We start from the raw sequence: 20875 nt of genomic DNA, 5'->3' as shown, positions 1-20875 counted from the left end.
GTACACCAGGCTGGCCTTGAATTCATAGAACTGTCTGTCCCTGCCTCCCAAGTGCCGGGACTAAAGGTGTGTGCCACTAAGTCTAGCCATTAGAATGTAAATCAGCCAGTTGGTAGTGGCCTATGCCAGTGTGGTCTACAGAGCATCCTGTTTCAAAAATGGATGGATGGATGCATGGATGGATTGGTGGATAGATGGATGGAAACAGACAGGCAGTCATACTTCCATAGAATCAAAAGTAAAAACCATATAAACACTGGTGCTGTCAGATAGTTCTCTTGTTTAGGTGATGTTGATAATTATACCATTTCTAGCTGATTTAGAGTTTGACTCAACACTGTTCACATTTAAGTGCTATTCAAGTTCTGATTATGCTACATGCATTTTTTTTTTTCCTGTCTGACCTCTAGGTGGCAACCACTCCAAGCCTTGTGACAAGCAGTTCAGCAACTACCCTCACAGTCAACCCTGTCCTTCCCTTAACCAGTGGTGCAGTGACTAATCTCTCTCTTACAGGTAAGCAACACGAACTCACAGGCACATTACCAGGTAGGTTTCTGTGAAGACCTGATAAATCATGAAGGTGCTACCTGAAGATAGGAATTGGTTGTGGGCTTTTTTCTTTTTTCTTTTTTTTTTTTTTTCTTTCTTTCTTTTTTTTTTTTTAATATATGTGTAGGGAGGGGTCTAGGGAGATTGTTCAGTGAACATAATGAGGAAGACTAGAGCTCAGATACAAAGTACACACTTAAAACCCAAGTGGGCTTAGTAACCCACCCATATCCGGTGCTGGGGAAGGCTAGCCAAATCGGTATGTTCCAGATACAGTCAGAGAGCAGCCAAGGAGGATACTCAGCATCACTTCAGGCCTCCACATGCATGTGTGTGTATGTGTCTGTGTGACCCTGAATATGAGCTGACCATAATAATGTTAACCAGGCCCTGGCTGACCTGGAACTCACTATGTAGACCAGTCTGGTTTTGAGCTCATCCCACCTGCTTCTACCTCCTGGGCACTAGAACCAAAGGTGTGCACCATTGCACCCAGCTTTAACATTCAGAGAAACATACAATTCATCATTGAGTACTTTTATTCTTAGACTTTTGCTCACCCCGACACATGTGCCATTGTCAATATTTCCTGTTTCTTAAAATGTCCATTGTAGTGCTCATTTCATGGTCTGATAGTCAGCTCTTGGTGTGATACTGGTAATCTGCTTCAACTTATATATTAGTTTTTATTGGAAATATTCCTTAACTTCTCTAGGAAGTTAAAGTTGTCAGATACTCATAAATCTGTCTTCTTTATAAATCTGTTCCAGTACTTGTAAAAAGGTAAGTACTGTGTTCTTTTTATGTCCAACTAAGTGCCTGATACACTTATTATAAAATGAATATATTAATCTTTTTTTCTTTTCTTTTCTTTCTTTTTTTTTTTCTCCTCTGAAAGAAAATTTCCGAAAGCATTTAAAATGATTCAGCATTGTCATCAAATGTTTTGCTTTTTGTGATACATACTACATAAGCTATGCTAATGATTTATTATATGCTAGTAAGCCATTAGATTGCTTTATAATATTTCATGATCAAATTTAACTTGGCCTGGAATTGGAGACTTTGTCGGTTTGGGTTTTGTTTTTGTTTTTAAATTCATATTTTAGGTTCATAACATCTCTTTAGTTCTGCGGCCTTACTATGCTATATAAATTTAGTAATTGGCTTCATATTGTGTTTCTAAGCCATTAAAAAATGTCAAGTTTTTATGTAATCTAAACAGTACTTTGTGACCTCTTGACAGTTAGGCCTCATTGAGAATTTCCTTCCATAAAATAGGCATGCATGCAGTTTTTAGTAACTTAAAAGAAGTACATAAATTATAACCTTCAGCAGCACCTACCCCCAAGCTACAGATGGTTTAGTCATTAAAATGGTTGCCACACAAACATGAAAACCTGTGTTTATTCCCCAGAACCCAAAATTTAGGTGTAGAGGCACTAGGGAGCTAGAGACACAGGGTCCCCTGAGTTTGCGCCAGGCTAACCAAATTGGCAAGCATCAGGCTCAGTGGGACTCTATCTCAGAAACAAAATAATAATTGGGGAAAACACCCAGTATCCTCCAAGTGTACATGCACCTACACATGTAGTGAAGTACACACACACACACACTTCAGTGTATAGAATTCAACACTTCTGCTTCGTAGGCAAGCTGTGACTGCTTGGTACTAGGTTGAACACCAATGATATGAAGCTTCTCCCTTCTGACTGCCAGTCATCCAGAAATGTAAAGCTGAACTTTGTCTTCCCAATTACTTATAAATCATTGAATCAGACCTAAGGATACTCATGTTTTGTTTTGTTTTTAAAAAAAAAAAAAAAAAAAAAAAAACCCTAATGGTTCAGACATTAAAAAGCAAATAGCAGGATCCTGGCGTGGTGGCACATGCCTTTAATTCCAGCACTCGGAAGGCAGAGACAGGTGGATCATTGTGAGTTTGAAGCCAGCGTGGTCTACAAAGTAAGTACAGGATTGCCAAGGCTACACAGAGAAACCCTGTCTTGAAAAACTAAAAAAATAAAAAAGCAAAAGCCAGGCTTGTTGGCACAAACCTGTGCCCCAGCTGCTCAGTTGGCAAAGGTGCAGCTTTACCCTCTTTTGTGACACTGTTCCTAAGGAGACATGAACAGATGTCTACTCACCCCAGGTAGTGAACCAATGACAGGCCAAAGTAAGGACACCACCGCAGTCCAACTTAAGTGACCCAGTGAGTTTCACTGGGGTTCCTTACAGGAATATGGGTGAAGAGAGGTCGGTTACAGGAGCAGAAATAACTCAGTGACAGCTGCATTGCCAAACGCTTACCCAGCATGCGTGAAACAGCTTGGCAGGTTGTAGTGCCTGTTCGACAGCTCAGTTGGTCTGAGCCTCCTTGGGTAGCTCAGCTTGACTATCTGTCTCTTTCAGTCGGCTTGGCTAAGTGTCTTTCAGCAAGTTCTTATTTATCACTTATATATGATAGCTGAGGGAGGGCCTGGTCTAGCTGCTCAGCTTCAGGGACTTCTGAAAGCCTCTGAGTTGTCTATTTCCTGAGTTTAAAGAACTTCTTTACCAGATGGGATGTTCAAACTCCTTTTAAAACACCCTGTGCCCTAATGAGCTTCCCTGCAAAATCCAGGCTTATCCCAGAGTAAATTGCTACACGGTAGCAGTTCACACTCACTCTTGACCAAAGAAAGAGTTATATCTGCTTGTTCCCCACACTTTAATATTAATCTTTCACTCAGATTTCTTTCTTTTCTTTGAGTAGTTGGTAACATTAGCTCAACTCATGCAAGGTCTAGTAGAGAGATGAGCAAGCCCACTGTATAAACAGTCCCATATTCACTTTGTTCTCCGTTCTCCTTCTCCTGCCTTGGTATATGGCAACTCTGAGTTTGGACTTTCTTGGCCCCAACAGAATAATTCTCCCTTGCTAACTGAACTATCATTGGTTTCTTTATAAGCCTGTTTTTTTTCCTCTTTCTCATTTCTGCAAATTTGTCTAAATCTCATACACGATATCTGCCCCTGGAAGTCTCATGACCTTGTATGTCTTTACTGCTGTTTGAAATGAGGTTTAAAAAACAATGAAAAATATTTTCTCACTCTACCATCTTATAATAAAACACTTGATAATTGATGTGTTTATCTTCATTTTCTCATGTGCTTGGTGCCTGAAAGGTCCTGGCAAACATTTTTAGAGGGACTATAAGGCGGCGCCCCTCCAGAGAGACCCAGTGTTCCTCAATGCCTCCAAACCGCGCTCAGCTACTAGTGTCCTGTCTCCACTTGTTTCCTAAAATGTTTCATAATGGTGAAAATGTATTCCTCAGAAAGACAGTAGCAATTTGAGTTAGTTACTTAACAGTGAGGCCCACTATACAGGCAGGAAAGTAAACATGATTAAAAGAGGAAATAGACGCTTCAACAATAGTAGGAAACAATACTCCACTTTTAGTGACTATGTCAAAATATTGTCAAAGATAAACAAGACTTAAACAGTATCAGCCAGCTTGACCTAGCTGTCATCCCTGTGAAAAAACAGTCTTTTCGGGTATATCTGGAACATTCATCCTTAAAGACACTGGATCAGTAACTTAAAGATTAAAATCATACAGTGTATGTGTGGTTTAATTTATTTTTATTTTATGTGCATTGGTGTCTTGCCCTCATATATGTCTATGTGAGGGAGTTGGATCCCTTGGAACTACAGTCACAGATAGTTGTGAGCTGTCATGTGGGTGCTGGGTATTGAACCTGGGTACTCTGGAAGAGCTGCTAGTGTTCTTTAGCAGTGAGCCATCTTTCTGGCCCACTGTTTGTTCTTTTGGTTTTTTGAGACAGTTTCTCTGTGTAGCCTTGGCTGTCCTGGACTTGCTTTGTAGACCAGGCTGGCAACAAACTCACAGAGATCTGCCTGCCAAGTGCCAGGATTACAGGCATGTACCACCACGCCCAGCTGTTTGGTTTGGTGGTGGTGGTGGTGGTTGTTGTTGTTTTCTTTTTGGTTTTTTGAGGCAGGATTTCTGGACTTGGTCCTGGCTTTGTTGACCAGGTTGGCCTCAGACTCATAGAGGTCAGCCTGAGTGCTGAGATTAAAGTTGTGCGCTATCACACTCGGCCCTTGTTTTGTTTTTAAAGACAGTATCTCACTGTATAACCCTGTGACCTGGAGCTCTCTGTATGGATGCCACTGAACTCAGAGATCAGCCTGCCTCTGCCTCCTGAGTGCTGGGAATAAGACTACACTTTACTATATTGTCTTTATAGAAATCAACAACAGAAAAAACTTAAGGAATCCTTGAATGTTTAGAAATTAACATGTGGCTAAAACATTGAATTTAATAGATTAAAATCATATAAAATGTTGTCTTTTGTCTTTTTAGGAATCAACAGATATTTGGGGGAATCCTCAAATATTTAGAAATTAAATTAGAAATTTATGCCAAAGGGGGGGAAAAACGAGAAATTAAGAGAATTTTTAAAATTATACAACTGAAAAATGAAGCATCTCTGAAGGCAGTAGTGGCGTACACAGTGTGACCCCAGCAGAGTGGGCAGAAGCCATCATAACAGCCTGTCCCCAGTGACAGAGACATCAGAGAAACAACATCACAGGTCAGCAGCCACAGCTCACACTTAAACTTCTGGAGTATAGGAAGCGTAGAGATCAGCTGCATGCCCATGATTGCAACACTTGGCAAGAGGAGAGTGAGTACAAGCCTAATTTAGTCACAAAGTGAGACTGTCTTGAAAAATTAGAAAGGAAACATCCTATTTTTTTATAAGAAGAAAAACTAGCTCCAAAGCAAGCGGGAAGAATAAATAACAAGAATAAATAACAAGGGAAGAATAAATAATAGGAAGGAAATGAAATAAAAGAAAGCAGTAGAGAAAAAAATGCAACTGAAAATCAAAAATTCATCTACAATCAAGAAAAAGGAGAAAGATACATATTATCAAAGCAACTAACTAAACAGAACCAGAATGGAGCAGTGTGATGTCCCACACCTTTAATCCCAACACTCAGGAGCAGAGGCTGGTGGATCTCCCAAGTTCGAGGCCAGCCTGCTCTGCTTAGTGAGTTCCAGGACAGCCAGGGCTACATAGAGAGAATCTGCCTCAAAAAAGAAAAGAAGAAAGAAGAAAAATGAAAATTGGAATATAATGTTTGATTTGTTTTATTTTGAGATAGGACAAGCCTTGAACTCACTCCTATTTCTGCCTCCCAGATAGCTAGAATTAAGGCAGATGCTGGGCTTATAGTTCACCTTTTTCAGCATACAATTTTAAAGTGCTCGGTTCCGTGGATCTTAGTAACTCACAACATGTGGAACTGCTACAACTATCTAATTATTGGAGTAATTCCATCACCCCCCAAAATAAGCCCATATATCAGTCCTCTCCCTGCCGGGGCATACTTGTCCACTTTGGTTTGCTTACTTTTAATATTTTAGAGAAATTAATTTATATAAGTGGCCCTTTCAATATGCCAGGCTTCTTTCATTGAGCATATGTTCTAATGTTATCAGTGCTGCAGAATATATAAGTGCTTCTTCTCATAGCTAAATGGTATTCCATTCTGTGGATATACAGTATTTTGTTTACCATTCATGAGCCAATATCATTGGGGTAATAGCAGGGTTTAGTTATTTTTAATGCTGCTGTGAATTGCATATTCAGGCTTGTGCATGAGCATATATTTTCAGTTCTTTGAGGTTTATACTTAAAATTGCTGTGTAATGTGCCAAATTAGAGTTCTAGGAACAACTTCATTCTAAACAAAGATAGTATAGAGTAAAATGGACACAGAACTTAGAAATTAACAAATTGTCAAAACTTTTTTTAAATAGAAAATCGAAATAGACTGAAAGCAGTTGAGCAATTATTAATTAAAAGCTTCACAAATAAAACCCCAGGCCCTGATAGTTTTAATAGTGTTCTGTGGAATTTGTTAATTTCTTGTTAATTTTTCATTTAATCTGACATTTTTTTTAAAGATATTTTTAATCAGAAAATAGAGGAAGGACTTTTTCTATGCAAGGCAAGCAATGCTCTGATACAAAAGCTAAATAAATATATCACAAAAAAACAATAAAAACATAAACTCGTAGCCTCATGAAAAGATACACTAGAACTCTCAGTTAAGTCTTAGCAAGTCAGGCTGAGAGTTGCTGACCACTTGCCTAGCATGTGTGAGGCCCCGGGCTCAGTCTCCAATAGTGAGAAAAAAAGAAAAAGGAAAAGAAAAACATCCTTACAAATCAAAACTGACACATATAAAAAAGATTATTCATCGTGACTGGGGGATTTACCCCAAGAATATACAGTTGGTTTAATACCTGAACACCAATTAGCGTATTGTACAATAGAAATTGAGACAAGACCTGGGTAGCTGGATAAAAGGTATTTGACAAGTCCAAACCATTTGTGATTTTTTAAAAAAGCTCTTTGATCTGAAACATAAGGTGCTGCTTTCAGGGATCAAGAACAGCTACTCAAAACATGCTGCAAAAGCATGCGTAAATGGCCAGACAGTAGTGTAAATGTACCACAGTTTCTTTATCCATTCTTCGGTTGAGGGACATCTGGGTTGTTTCCAGTTTCGGCCTATTACAAGTAATGCTGCTATGAACATAGTTGAGCAAATGTCCTTGTTGTATGGTGCAGCATCTTTCAGGGTTATGCCCAGGAGTGGTATATCTGGCTCTTGAGGTAGAGCTATTTCCAGTTTTCTGAGAAAGCGCCAGATTGATTTCCAAAGTGGTTGTACAAGTTTACACTCCCACCAGCCATGGAGGAGTGAGTGTTCTCCTTTCTCCACATCCTTGCCAGTATGTGCTGTCACTTGGGTTTTTGCTCTTAGCCATTCTGATTGGTGTAAGATGGAATCTCAGAGTCGTTTTGATTTGCATTTCCCTGATGACTAAGGATACTGAGCATTTCTTTAAGTGTTTCTCAGCCATTCGATACTCTTTTGTTAATAATTCTCTGTTTAGCTCTGTACCCCATTTTTTTTTATTGGGATATTTGGCTTGGTGGTGTTTAATTTCTTGAGTTCTTCATTTTGGATATTAGCCCATTGTCAGATGTAGGGTTGGTGAAGATCTTCTCCCAGTCTGTAGGCTGTCGTTTTGTTTTACTGACAGTGTCCTTTGCCTCACAGAAGCGTTTTGGTCTCATGAGGTCCCATTTATTAATTGTTGATCTTAAAGCCTGAGCTGTTGGTGTTCTGTTCAGGAAGTTGTCTCCTGTGCCAATGAGTCCCAGGCTCCTCCCCACTTTCTCTTCTAATAGATTTAGTGTTTCTGGTTTTATGTTATGTTAAGGTCCTTGACCCACTTGGACTTCAGTTTTGTGCAGAGTGATAAATATGGATCTATTTGCATTTTTCTGCATATAGCAATCCAATTAGGCCAACACCATTTGTTGAAGATGCTATATTTTTTCCATTGTATGCTTTTGACTTCTTTGTCAAAAATCAAGTATTCGTAGGTCTATGGGTTTATTTTTGGGTCTTCAATTCAATTTCATTGATCCACCAGTCTGTTTCTGTGCCAGTACCCTGCAGTGTTTATTACTGTTGTTCTAAGTACAGTTTGAGATCAGGGATGGAGAGACCTCCAGAAGCTCTTTTATTGTACAAGATTGTTTTAGCTATTCTGGGTTTTTTTGTTATTCCATATGAATGGAATACTATTCAGCTATTTAAAAAACAAGGACATCATGAAATTTAGGTCCAAAGACCTAAGGAAGCTAAGTAACAAGGAAGACCCTAGGGAGGATCTTTAATTCTCATTCAGAAGGGCAAATAGACTAGACACTGGAACCATTTGAAGAGAGGCAACAGGATGGGAGGCTACCATAGATGTCCTCTGAAAGACTCCACCCAGTAGGGGATTGAAGCAGAAGCTGAGTCTCACAGCCAAACTTTGGGCAGAGGTGGGCAGAGGGCAGGGAATCTTATGGAAGAGTAGGAGAATAGAAGGACCGAGAGGGGACAGGAACTGCACAAGAAGACCACAAGAGCCAACAAATCTGCACCCAGGAGTGCCTATGGAGACTGATGCACCAAACAAGAACCATGCATGGAGAGGACTTAGACCCCCTGCTCAGATGTAGTTGATGGACAGCTCATTCTCCATATGGGTCCCCTAGTAAGGGGAGCAGGGGCTGTCTCTGCCATGGACTCAGTTCCCTGCTCTTAGGTCCCTTCCCCCTGGTAGGCAGTCCTGATGAGACTTGCTAGGATTGCGTCAGTTGGTAGGGGAGCAGGGCTCCACCTCTTTGAGGGTAGGGGTGACAAAGGGGGAAAGAGGGAGGGAGAGTGGGACCAGGAAGGGGCTACGATTAGGATGTAAAGTGAATAAATTTTTTTAAATGAATTTTAATTTTTAAAAAATGGCCAAACTAACCAGTTCTGCTGAGGACATTTGTTCTCTTGGTTCTTTAATTAATGTTTCATGTTAACATTGTAATAGCTAGTTTAGTAAAGGGAGAAATTACACTGCCCTTACTCAAGTTATCCTACATATGAAATCAGTTGTATTTGTATGTACTCAAAAAATGGTTCAAAATGATATTAGGAAGATAATTTATGCAGAATGTATGTAGAAGACTAGTTGGTAGCCAAAACTAAACTCCTGTGCATGTTTGTTTACATGTATATGCTGGTGTACGTGCATGTGGAGTCTGGAAGTCAATCCTCACACAGTGTTCCTCAGGGCAGCTAGATGCCTTGCTTTTTGAAACAAGATCTCTTCTTGGGTCGTGGTGCTCACAGTTTGTCTAGGCCAGCTGGCTAGCACTTGCCCAGCACTGGAGCTAGAAGCCCACACCACCATACCTGGCTTGTTTATGCTTTCTGGGCATGAAGCTTGGGTGTTTGTGTTTGTATGGCAAGTACTTTACTGTTACTCTCCAGCCTGAAATCAATTTTTTTTTTTCTTTCTAAAATTAAATTCTAAGAGGCATTCTTAAAATTATACTTGTCTGTCTCTAACTTAATTTATTATATCTGATTCAACAGTCATACTTCTACCACATGAACAAATAGCTCATTCTAAAATAAGTATTAAAGGGATCTATTTAAAAATCTATATGAAAAGGACTTGGGAAAAATGAACTTAGAGAGTATGCATATCCAAGTTTCAAAGCTGATTATAAACGTAATCAAGATAAGATTAAACTCTTCATAAAATAGATTACATGAAACAAAGCTGTCTAGGAAAAAGAAAAACTTTTATTTACTCTTTATTAGTTTCGACAAGTAGCTAAGACAATTCGATAGAGGAACAAGTCCCTAACAAGTGCTTCTGGAACAGCTGGGTGTCAAAATGCACAAAGACCATTTTAGGTTCTTGTGGCAGGAACAAAAACTAAAATGGGTCAGATGCTTGAATGTATCCATAGAACTTCTAGGAAATAGTAGGAGAGTCGTCATGTCTGTTTACTGCAGCATAGATACAACACTTAAAGTATAGACTAAAAAAAAAATCAGGGCTAGAGAGATGGCTCTGCAGTCAAAAGCACTTGATGCATTTGCAGAAAACCTGAGTTCAATTCCTAGCTCCTGTGGTGGGTGGTTCACAGGCACCTGTAACTCCAGTGCCAGGGAATCTAGTGTCCTCTTCTGGCCCCTATGGCACCTATGTGCTTGTACATTCAAGTGAGCACACACACACTCACTCACTCTTAAACAAAAATTTAAAGATAATGAATTGAGTTTCATCAAGATATCTTGTGGAAAATGGAAACACAGGACAAAGAATGGAAGAAAATGTTTGTAATAGAGCATATGTCTTTTTTTTCTTTCTTTCTTTCTTTTTTTTTTTTTTTTTTTTTCTTCGAGACAGGGTTTCTCTGTATATCCTTGGCTGTCCTGGACTCACTTTGTAGATCAGGCTGGCCTCAAACTCACAGCGATCCATGCGCCTGTGCCTCCCGAGTGCTGGGATTAAAGTTGTGTGCCACCACGCCCAGCCCATGTTTTTTAAAAAGAAGTTATATTTGGAACATTCTAGAAACTCTTAAAGCTCAATAGTAAAAATATGGCCCAGAACATTTAAGTAGATACTTTACCAGAGAAGTACACAACTAAAAAACAACATAGAAGAAGATGCTCACTAGTATTGCTTGTTAGGGAAATTAAAGACATACTTTATAGGATGGTTGCAGTCAAGATAGATACGAACTGAGGGTCAGAAAAACTGCTGTTCATAATGCGTGGTTGGTGGGAATGTAAAATGATACTGTCACTGTGGAAACCACTTTAGCATTTTCTTTGTGGGTTAAAAACATAAATATATCATCCAGTGAAGCAATTTCCTCAAGAAAAAAGTGAAAACATTGATATCATAACTCTTACATGTGTGTGCATATTTATGACAGCCCCAAAATGGAAACAAGCCAAAGCTCACACAGCGTGTCTGCACCACTGAATAGAATCCATCCCCAAAAAGCAAAGTGGTGGCTCCTGTTTCATTGTAGTGTAGCAAAGCCTGAAGTTAAATGCTAAGATACACAAAATTACATAGTGAACAATTCTGTGCGTGTGAAATGTCAAAAAACAACAACAACAACAACAACAACAACAACAAAAAAAAAACAAATCTATGGACACAGGGTAAGCTTGGGAAGTGGCTACAGCCAGCACGAGCTTGTTGTCACCCCTTTTTTCTGCTGGTGCTTCAGTCTGGATTGTGTGATAGTTAAAGAACTCTGGAAATATATGTTATTGAACTTGACATTTAAATTGGGCAAGTTTTGTGGCATATAAATCATATTTCAATAAGCTGTTTTTAAAAAAAGAAAAAGTGAGAAAGGGTAGAAAGCAAGTGGAGATGCGAGGGATCCCACATGTGCTAGGATCTCACATCTAAGTCCCCTGTGGAGTGTGTGGTAGCATCTTGTTAAGGTGCTGAGGACCTGAAAGCCCACATGCTCCCATAGAGTGCTCAGGTGAATCAGATTACCAAGAATTCAGATCATGAAGGAGGTCTATGACTGGAACATGACAGCCTCGCTAGGAGGGTTCGTTTAGAGATCGTGCTGTGTTTTATGTCACAGTGGCTACATGATACTCAAATTGGAGATGCCTAGATTATGAATAATATATTAACCAGGAAAAAGCCCATCTAGCCTAGATTAAACCCACTGATTGGTCTGACATTTTCTTAATACGCCTACAAGACTTAACAAGTGGCTAGTTTATTTTATTTATGCAGTGAAGAGGAAAGTATAATAGTCCTTTTGACCTCCAGATTTGAGGTTTTGTGGAAATGGGTAGTTTCAGTTTCAGAACTTAGCATTACAGGTAAAATTAGGTTTCATACAATGAAAAATTGGCTGAGAGGAAATTGAAAGTACATTGAAACTTTTCTCCTATAGAAGAGAAATAAGAAGCACATTTATCTTTCTATAGAACAAGGGCTAGATATTAGAAGACGGTGCAACTGAGGACTTACGAGAGACTACCAGGCAGGGTTGCCACTGCAGCAGGTGACGGGCAGGCTTGATCCAGTACACTTAGAACTGAAGAATTACTCAAGGGGGAAGGCTTAATAATAGCCGCACTGGTGTAATTGTGTTTAGCTAGAGGCAGCTGTAATATATAGAAGGCACCTTGGGGTTTTTTTTGTTGTTGTTGTTGTTGCTTTTTTGTTTTGGTTTTTGTTTTGTTTTGAGAAGGACAAAAACAGTAGTAAATTGTTTTCATATTAGCAGTAAACAAGGTAAGCAAGCTTACCTGGTTCAGAGACCATGAGCCACTTTGATAGCATTGTAGAGGTAAGGAATCAGGTGATGCTCATTTAAAAGGTCTAAGGCCCTCCCGGGATTTAGGTAGCAGGAAGGAAACTAGGTAGCAGAAAGGAGCATAGGGTGGGGCTCTAGATGTTGATGCTGCAAAGGAACTTAAGTGTGCTGAAGCTCCTACAGGGGAGGGTTTCTGCAGCAGAAGCTGTTTCTTCCATAAGATTTTTCTGAATATTTCACTCATGGGTTCAAGATAATCCTTTTACTTGGGCTGTTTATTTTATAATACATTGAAAATCTTGTATACATCATAGCATTGCTGTATAGAAGTTTTAAAGGATGTGTTATGTTTGCTTTTGTAATTTCCACATGGGTCTTGTTTTCTACTTATCTGTGGTTTATTATAGAACGTGTTGAGTCTCACTAAATTAAATTCTCTATACTCCTTTCTTGCTTTGTTTTGATGAGGGTTTTGTTGTTGTCTGTTGTTTTGTTTTTATAATGTAGCATTGTCTTAGTTAGGGGTTCTATTGCTGTGATAAAACACCATGATCAAAAGCAGCTTGGGGAGGAGAGGGTTTATTCCAGCTTACAGTATACCACTGAGGGGTGTTAAGGCAGAAACTCAATATGGGGACTAATGCAGAGGCCATGGAAGAGTACTACTTTCTAGCTTGCTCCTCATGGCTTTGCTTAGCTTGCTTTTTTATCCCATCCAGAACTACTTGCCCAGGGGTGGCAACACCTGTGAACAGGGCCCTCCTATATCAATCATTAATTAAGAAAATGCCCCACAGGCTCACCCACAGATACATCAAGCAGAAGCATTTCCTTAGTTGAGGGTCTCTCTTCCTAAATGACTCTTAACTTGTACAAATTGACCAAAAGAAGTAGAGGAGGAAAACAGGATGAGCATTTACTGCCATCTGGAATTAGAGGGTTTGCTCTGTATGTTTTACATTGGTAGACACCTCACTGGAGATAATTAAGATGCTCTTGCCTCTAAACTCCAGCTTGCCAACTTCCACACATTTTAAATGTGTGGTATGCACTATGGCATTCGCTAACCACGTGTGACTTTCGAATGTTTGAAACATGGCTGTTTAAAACTAAAGTGTGCTGTAGCTATAGTAGGTATAATGCAAATCTAAGGAATAATAAGGAATACTAAAATGATGTTAGTTTTGGTTTGGTTTTGCTTTAAGCAGGATCTCACTTTGTAGACCTTACTGGCTTCCAACTCTCCATGTAGACCAGGCTGGCCTTGAACTCATAGACATCTGTCTTATCTCTGTCTCTGCCTCTCAAGTGTTGGCATTGAAGGTGTGTGCCACCATGCCTTATTTGGATTTTTTTTTTAACAGATTTGTTTGGGGTTTTTGCTTTAAATGTGTGTGAATGTTTTGCCTACATGCATGTCTATGTACCACATGTGTATCTGGTGTCTGTGGAATCCAGAAAAGGGCCTTAGATCCCCTGGAACTAGAGTTGCAGGTGGTTCTGAGCTTCCCTCTGCAAGATCAGCCAGTGCTCTGAACCACTGAGCCATCTCTCCAGCCCCTCATTTATCTTTTTTTTTTTTTTAAACAGAAAATTGTTACTGGGGGAAAAGAACTGTTATTTCTTTCAGAATTATGTCATTGCACTTGTCTCTTAAAGTAGGACTCATTCATAACTTTGACTTTAAAATTGTTTATTATTAATTTCTGTAGAAATGCTAAGCTAGCTTAATTTTTTTTAAAGGAACAAATTAAGGATTAATGGATAGTAGGTTAATCATTCCTTTGATTCTAGATACTGAGTGAAGCGCCTCATTGTGTAAAACTGCCCCTCTTCCAGTACACGTCCTGTGCAGCAGACTTGGGCTGCAAACTCTATTTTAACTGGAAAAATGAAAAGTTAAAGTTGGGGTCATCTTATATGCTGGAAAATATGGTAGTTTTCTAGACCACTTAGAGAAGGCCATTTTCTAATCCGGTTCTCTTTTCAGGCACTACAGACACCACATCTAACCACACAGCCACCGTGATCTCCACAGCACCCCCTGCTTCCTCGGCAGTCACATCCCCCTCTTTGAGTCCTTCCCCTTCTGCCTCAGCCTCCACCTCTGAGGCCTCCAGTGCCAGCGAGACCTGCACAACACAGACCACCTCCACGCCTCTTCCCTCCCCTCTCGGGGCCAGCCAGGTGATGGTGACAGCGTCCGGCTTGCAAACAGCAGCTGCTGCTGCTCTCCAAGGAGCTGCACAATTGCCAGCAAATGCCAGTCTTGCTGCTATGGCTGCTGCTGCAGGACTCAACCCAGGCCTGATGGCGCCCTCACAGTTCGCTGCTGGGTAAGGAGCTTTCCCATTCCATTTTATCCAAAACAGAGCTAAGGACTTGTCCTTGTAACTCATGGAGAAGATTCTTCATCACTGTCCTAGACGAAAAGCAAATCTTAGATGGGCTGCTTAGATTATAGACTCGAACTTAGGTTTCTAAGTAGCTACATTATTAAATTCCACATGGCAACACAGAACTGAGACACTGAATAATTCAGTGATAGAGCCAGGAAAAAAGCTCAGAATTCCTATTATTATTATTATTATCATCATCATCATCATCATCATCATCATAAATTTATTTATTTATTATATATACAGTGCTCTGTCTGCATGTACATCTGCAGGCCGGAAGAGGGCATCAAATCACTTTATAGTTGGTTGTGAGCCACCATGTGGTTGCTGGGACTTGAACTCAGGACCTCTGGAAGAGCAGACAGTGCTCTTAACCTCTGAGCCATCTCTCCAGCCCATTCGTATTTTTCTTAAGCACTCTTCATTAAAGTGTTGCTTATCTACTTTCTTTCCTTTTTTTTTTTTTTTTTTTTTGTTTTGTTTTGTTTTTTGTTTTGTTTTTTTTTTGTTTTTGGTTTTTGGTTTTGGTTTTGGTTTTTCAAGACAGAGTTTCTCTGTGTATCCCTGGCTGTCCTGAGCCTGTTTTGTAGACCAGGCTGACCTCAAACTCAGAGCAATCCACCTGCCTCTGCCTCCCTGAGTGCTGGGATTGCAGGCATGTTTATCTACTTTCTAATTCTCAAAAATGGATAAAACTTTGAGTAAAGTGATACCTGACTTTATGTATTTTTCACATAGTAGTTTTTTCTCTGATAATTTCATAACTGTATAATATATTTTGATTATGTCCATCCTCACTCTTCCCAAGCTGCTCTGAACTACACACATACACCTTCATGTTTCATGTCATTTTTTTCAATTAGCCAGTCTAATTAGTGCTGCCCGTATGCATGTGAGTATAGAGCCATCCACTGGACTGTGTGTAACCTACTAGTGGTGAGACCCCTCTTCCAGCTGCCATCAACTACCAATAGCTCCTCAGCCAGGGGTGAAACCTCACGAGCCCTTGCCCCATCTGCACTGGAGTTTGACTGGCTTGATCTTGTCCAGGTAGCCATACCTGCTGTGCACTTGCTGAGTGCAGATGCCACGTCAGGTCTAGAAGATAGCAGCATTTCACAGGGCTTCTTCCCAGCTTCCAGCTCTTACATCCTTTCCACCCTGAGGAACATTGTCCTCAATATTCCCTGAGTCTTGATGCTAGGGAGATGGGATTGATAAAAATGTCCTATTTAGGGCTGTATACCCAACAGTTGCTTATTCTCATCAATTTGACCAGTTATGAGTCTGCATTAAAGCTGGGTGTGGCGGCTCATGACTTTAATCCCAGCAGTCGGGAGGCAAAAGCAGGGGGATCTCTGTGAATTCCAGGTCAGCCTGGTCTACAAAGTGAGGCCAGGACTATTACACAGAGAAACCTGTGTGTAAGGTTCGGGGGGGAAACTTCAATAAGAAACTTCTCTGACCTGGGTTGAGAGCATCATAGATCTGTGGGTATTAACAAATACTTAGAAGACAGTTTACCTATAAACAGTTAACAAAACAATAGCCAATATCTGCCCTACCTCTTATCCCATGGCCTCCCCATCCATGGGCTTTTAACTAGATTTAAAGTACTAGACATGAATTCCTTTCTATGAATAGGCCTCAAATCTAATCAGTTGTTTACCCTAGAGAAGCCATACACTGCTACACCAATAGCCACATCTTGTTTGATTGGTCAGTATTATAATATACAGGATCTAGCGTTGGGTAAGACTAGATGCCTTGTCTCTCCCAGGTGCCTGTATAGTGCCTCTTAGCACTGTAAAAGCTAGCCAGCAGGGAGGAAGTTTCCTGGTCAGTTCCAGATTGATTTTCCTATGTCCTACAACCAAAGAACATGTGTCTTCATTAATAGAGTCTTGCTATCTAGTTACGATGGACAATCAGGAGCAGTGGCAATAGCCTGTAGTGGTTTTATTTTATTTTGTTTTTATTTCTAGGGTGTCAGTTTCTAGAACCTCCCAGACGAGTAATTTGTAGAGAAATATCCCTTGTATGGCACTGTGATTTTTATATAATAGTCTGTGCCTTCTGGGAACAACATTCCAACTATATAGGGTACCTCTGTATAAACTCCTTTTCTTATTTTTATTATGTATTTTAATTAGCATACACATAGGTTTCCATAAGGCTTTTTCATACATTATTCATTTTTGTTGACTACCTTTCTTCTCTGCTCCCATCCCTCAGCACTACTATCTCTGCTCAAATCCTTGATCCCCAGTGTTCCCTCCACTTCTTGTTGTACCACATACATTCTGCTATGTTCCCTTACCCCTGTTAAGACCTCTTGTCCTCCTCCTCTCATGAACCCCTTCTGACCTACAGATATTCCAAGTTAAACATATAAACTAAAGATTCAAAGCTAGGAGTCACCGATGAAAGAGACCATGCAGCCTTTGTAATTCTGGCCCGGGTTATTCATTTGGTATTTTCCATTTCTATCTATTCATCAGTCTCTGTGAATTTTATTTTTCCTAGCTATTATCAATAGAGCAGCAGTGAATGTGGTTTGGTAATTTTATATTCTTACTGTTTATTTGGTTGGTTGGTTTTAGTTTTGTTTGTTTTTGTGTTTGTTTTTTGTTGGTTTGTTTTTTGTTGGTTTGTTTGTTTTTTGTGTTTTTGTTTGTTTGGTTTTTTTTTTGTTTTTTTGTTTTTTTTTTTTGGTTGGTTTGTTTTTTGGCTGGTTCGTTGGTTGGTTGTTTTGGTTTTGGGTTTTTGAGACAGGTCTCTGTGTGTAGCCCTGGCTTTCCTGATCTCTCTTCATAGACCAGACTGGCATCAAAGTCACAGAGATCCACCTGCCTAAAAGTTTTATATTTTATGAAGATCCTAACCTTGTTTATACAAGTAAGCATTAAAAAAAAGCAGTAACTTGGAAGCACTAACTGAACCATATAAGAGTATAGAGAAAGTAACAAAGATCCCCAAGCTGAAGTTTTCTGTTTTATCAATTTGGGAGTTGTCAAACTGGTGGTTATGTCTAGGTGGCAGTAGAGTGATTCCTCTTTTGCACTTGCAGAGGTGCCTTACTGAGTCTCAATCCGGGAACTCTGGGTGGTGCTCTCAGCCCAGCCCTAATGAGCAACAGTACACTGGCAACTATTCAAGGTCAGCCGCATTTTTTTCTTGCTTGGTGCACCTGACTGTGAGCGTGTGCGTGTGTGTGTGTGTGTGTGTGCGCGCGCGCGCGCGAGCATTGGAGGTGATAAGTGGAAGCTGTCTGCTTTGCTGAAGATGAAGATGAGGAGAGACAGTTGAGTGCTGATTAAATTGTTCTTGAGGCCCAAGATGTCCCTGTAAAATAGTTTTGCAGAAGAAGGATGCACAAGCTTGTGTGTGAGAGCAAACAATACATAGCTTGTTATGTTCCAAGAAGTCTGGATTTTATTTTCTTATGTGAATAGAGTTGGATGTAGATTTTTTCCTGTTGATGTTTACCTAGCTCAAGTCAAGCTTCTTCAAGTAAAACTTCCCAGCTCCATCCCCACCTGAATGTAGCTGTGTGGAACGGTGGAGTATTTGTCTTGCATAATTCGTAAGAGTCAAGTGTTCTGCCTCTAGAAGTACAAGAAACCAAAAATGTTTAATCATGCCTTTTTATTTAGTGATATGTAAATTTTCTCATGACTAAAGGCTTTGGAAAGACAGCTTTCATTTTATATGAAATTTATTCTCAAATTTGTCAAATAATGGCAGTTGAGTTGATAAAAGCTAAATAATATATTTTAATACTTTAGTCACTTTAACTAGTAGTCTTTTGAATGGAGGTCATTTTAAGTTATTTCCATTGAAAAGATAAAATTATTGGATTTAACAAATAGTTATAAGTAAGTGGTATAGACCTGACACTTAAAAATAGAAACATAACTGATTCGTTACACAGTTCTCATAACTCTGCCCTGTCAGTTTGTCAAACTGACTTTTCAGCTCCTTAGATGCTTCACAATTGTAAGTAAACGAGTTGGTGTCAGCATAGCATGAAAAGGGGAAGGGAAGAACCAGTGAAGAGCTACACCCTGCTGCTGCGTACAGCTGTGCTGATGTGTCATTTGCCTTCTCCGGGGTGAAGTTTCATGTTCTTCCTGTTCTCTTTCTGTAGCTCTTGCTTCTAGTGGCTCTCTTCCAATAACTTCACTGGATGCAACTGGGAACCTTGTATTTGCCAATGCAGGAGGAGCCCCCAACATCGTGACTGCCCCTCTGTTCCTGAACCCTCAGAACCTCTCTCTGCTCACCAGCAACCCAGTAAGCTTGGTTTCTGCCGCAGCAGCCTCCACAGGGAACTCCGCACCTACAGCCAGCCTTCATGCCTCCTCCACCTCAGCGGAATCCATCCAGAACTCTTTATTCACAGTAGCCTCTGCCAGTGGGGCTGCTTCCACCACCACCACCGCCTCCAAGGCACAGTGAGCTGGGCAGAGAGCTGGGCTACCACACGCCTTCATCACTGCAGGGTGACAGGCTACCAGCTGTTAAGGAACTGACAAGTGTGATTGCTTCCTCCCACCATGTTGAGAATGAGGAAGACATGGAAAGAAGAAAAAACACACCAGGAAAAAAATGGAGACAGGACATTTGCCTAATTTTATAATAAAACAATGTCTTCGGGATTGCTTCGTGGATTGGAGAACTTTCTAACCAAAAATTTAAAAGGAGAAAAAAAAAAAAAAAACAAAAAAACAAAAAAGAAACAAAAAATCAAAACAGACAGACAAAAATAAGTGAAAGGACTACTTATCATTTCCAGCAGTCATGATGACAAGCTAAGGTGGGTTACCAGTTCCAATAGAGGATGAGTTTTTTCTTTCTTTCTTTCTTTTCTTTTTTTTTTTTTTTTTAAAAAATCATTTTTATAGGTCTGTTGTGCAGGCCATTAAGTCATAAGAAGGTGTTTATAATCATATCAATTGTGTTGGGGGTTCCTTTCTTAACTGGTACAATTTAGGCAGGCCTGTATTACTGTATCTCTGTTATTGTTTATATACATATATACATATACATATATATATATATTGGACATGTTTATCTCTTGCTCCTGGATCCTATTTCAGTGAGCTCCCACACTGTGGGGAGGGAGGGTTTTGGGATAAAGGGAGACTTACGTTCTTAACTTTCGGGAATGTTCTTGCTGGTTTCCTTATCCTTGATGACTCTTACAGAGGTGCTAGAAAATGATTTTCTTTTGCCACTTATGCAAGAGGCTTGGTGCAGAAGCTGAAGGCAGTGTGTGCAAACACTCCTACTTCACACACGCCCCTCCCCCACAGGTGGTGCCTTTGGAGCACTTTTGTGTAGGAAGGAATTCCTGCTGAACTGTAGCTCTCACTCACCCCCAAATCATTGAGCAGCCCTGAGGCTCAGACCCTGTGGTGCAACAGTGCTGCTTTCTGCTACTTTCCATGGGAACAGCTGTGCCTGTTGCAGGGCAGGGTTTGCTTCCGAAGAGCAAAGACTACTGCAGACACCTGACTTGGTGGTTCTCCTAATTTCTTATCTCTTTAAAAAAAAAAAATGCTCCTACTGTTGATGTTTGTTTGTTTGTTTGTTTTCATTTTATGAAAATTTTTCATCTAAACTTCTTTGACTTATTTGGTCAAGATTTAATTAACTTACTGAAATTGGGAAACACTTCTCTTCCTTTTTTTCTAAGGAGATTCTGTTGGACTGTTTTCTAATTGCATATCCCAGAAAGGTCACTATGAAGAGCCTGAGTAGTTTGCCACCCTTTCCTCTAGAGAGTCACAAGCTTCCTGTCCACTGAGTGGCTCACATGGTTCTCCAAGCCTGAGATTTTCATCAGTTCTCTGACTGATGGAGGCACTTTGCTGGCTGGGCAAAGGGTAGCTATAGAAGCTCAGAGAAAGGCTGAGGAAAAACTTCACAGTCTGAAGTTCTCCTTTGTTATGCCCCTGCAAGGTAGATCTGATGGTAACACACATCTCTTACTTGATATAAAAAACTGATTTGCTCCTGCAGTTATTTTTAGGGTGTTTCTAGTCTACAAAAATTAGCCCATTGAAAAGGAAGAGCTGATGAAAATGGATGAAGGTGGAGGAGGGTAATTTAGAGATAAATTCCCCTCTTTGCCCATGTCCTATTATTATAGTGTCTGTACCAGCACTCTCCCAGAT

At 40.1% G+C, this 20875-nt stretch overlaps 1 protein-coding gene across 7 annotated transcripts in view; it reads left to right on the top strand.

The window, feature by feature from the left end:
• The window catches only part of Pou2f1 (POU class 2 homeobox 1), a 141638-nt gene that overhangs the window by 113597 nt on the left and 7166 nt on the right, over nt 1-20875 (top strand). For 6 of the 7 annotated variants that reach the window (XM_051147773.1, XM_051147776.1, XM_051147777.1 and 3 more), the window contains 4 exons: nt 411-516; nt 14285-14630; nt 17764-17852; nt 18844-20608. In XM_051147773.1, coding sequence (XP_051003730.1) covers nt 411-516; nt 14285-14630; nt 17764-17852; nt 18844-19154 — 852 coding nt within the window. In that variant the 3' untranslated portion in view covers nt 19155-20608. Of the gene's footprint in view, nt 1-410; nt 517-14284; nt 14631-17763; nt 17853-18843; nt 20609-20875 lie in introns of those variants that run through there. The other variant, XR_007830791.1, reaches the window with a different exon arrangement.

This window comes from Acomys russatus, chromosome 6 (genome assembly GCF_903995435.1).
Source record: "Acomys russatus chromosome 6, mAcoRus1.1, whole genome shotgun sequence".
NCBI classification, from domain to species: domain Eukaryota; kingdom Metazoa; phylum Chordata; class Mammalia; order Rodentia; family Muridae; genus Acomys; species Acomys russatus.
Note: the sequence above shows the minus strand (reverse complement) of the source record. Positions and strands in the feature narration are given on the sequence as shown.